The 836-nt window shown below is 70.2% G+C and overlaps 1 protein-coding gene across 1 annotated transcript in view; it reads left to right on the top strand.

Moving 5' to 3' along the window:
• Positions 1-832, top strand: part of RABL6 (RAB, member RAS oncogene family-like 6) — a gene marked incomplete at its 3' end in the record, with an annotated part of 13401 nt that extends 12569 nt beyond the window's left edge. Inside the window, exons 7-9 of the mRNA XM_010838101.1 lie at positions 5-138; positions 233-443; positions 767-832. Coding sequence (XP_010836403.1) covers positions 5-138; positions 233-443; positions 767-832 — 411 coding nt within the window. The remainder of the gene's footprint in view (positions 1-4; positions 139-232; positions 444-766) is intronic.
• Positions 833-836: the final 4 nt, after the last annotated feature.

An 836-nucleotide genomic window follows, 5' to 3' on the forward strand; every position in this document is an offset into this window, starting at 1 on the left:
CAAGCCCCTGCCACCCACGGGCCCCGTGCCCAGCGAGGACATCACTCTGTCCAGCGAGGAGGAGGCAGAGGAGGGGGCAGGGCACCCCAAGGCTGCAGTCCTGGCCCCCCAGAAGTGCCCTGAGCCAGAGACCAGACGGTGTGTTGGGGCGGAAGGGAAGAGGTGCCGGGGCCCTGGGGGGAGGGAAGGCGGGAGGCGGCCTCAGGTCCCTGACGCTCTTCTGTGTCCCCAGGTCCTCCACAAAGGCCTTGGGGCCGCCCCGGGACGCGGCTCCCAGGGCGGCAAAGCCCCGCCCCGAGGGCCCCTCTGGCAAGCTGGAGGAGGGCACGGACAAGCCACTGTCGTCAGAGAGCGATGCCGAGGGGCCCATCGCCGCCCAGATGCTGTCCTTTGTCATGGACGACCCGGACTTTGAGAGCGACTCAGATGCTCAGCGGAGAGCGGTGAGGACCAGCCTTGCACCCGTGCTGCTTGCGAGCCCAGGGCAGCCAGGTGGGCGGGGGTCGTGCCACCCGATGCGTGGGGGCTCCCAGGGCTAGGTCAGGCCCGTGGGGACTGCAGGGCTGCCCCACGGGGTGCCATGTACAATAGGCCCAGCTGACCCTGCTCTGGGGATGGCTAGGGGGCTGCCGCATCACAGCTGCCACACGCAGGCTATCGTCACTGGGGGGCCCCTAGCCTGGGGCGGTAATGGGAGCCCCTGGGGGTCACGTGACAGCCAGGGGGATGCGGGGGTCTGCGGTTGACCCGCCTGCTCCCTGTCCAGGGCGAGTTCCCTGTGCGAGAGGACCTCTCCGACCTGACCGATGAGGACGCTGGCCCCGTGCAGCCCCCCG

The sequence above is a fragment of the Bison bison genome, unplaced genomic scaffold (assembly GCF_000754665.1).
Source record: "Bison bison bison isolate TAMUID 2011002044 unplaced genomic scaffold, Bison_UMD1.0 scf7180017845984, whole genome shotgun sequence".
NCBI classification, from domain to species: Eukaryota; Metazoa; Chordata; class Mammalia; order Artiodactyla; family Bovidae; genus Bison; species Bison bison.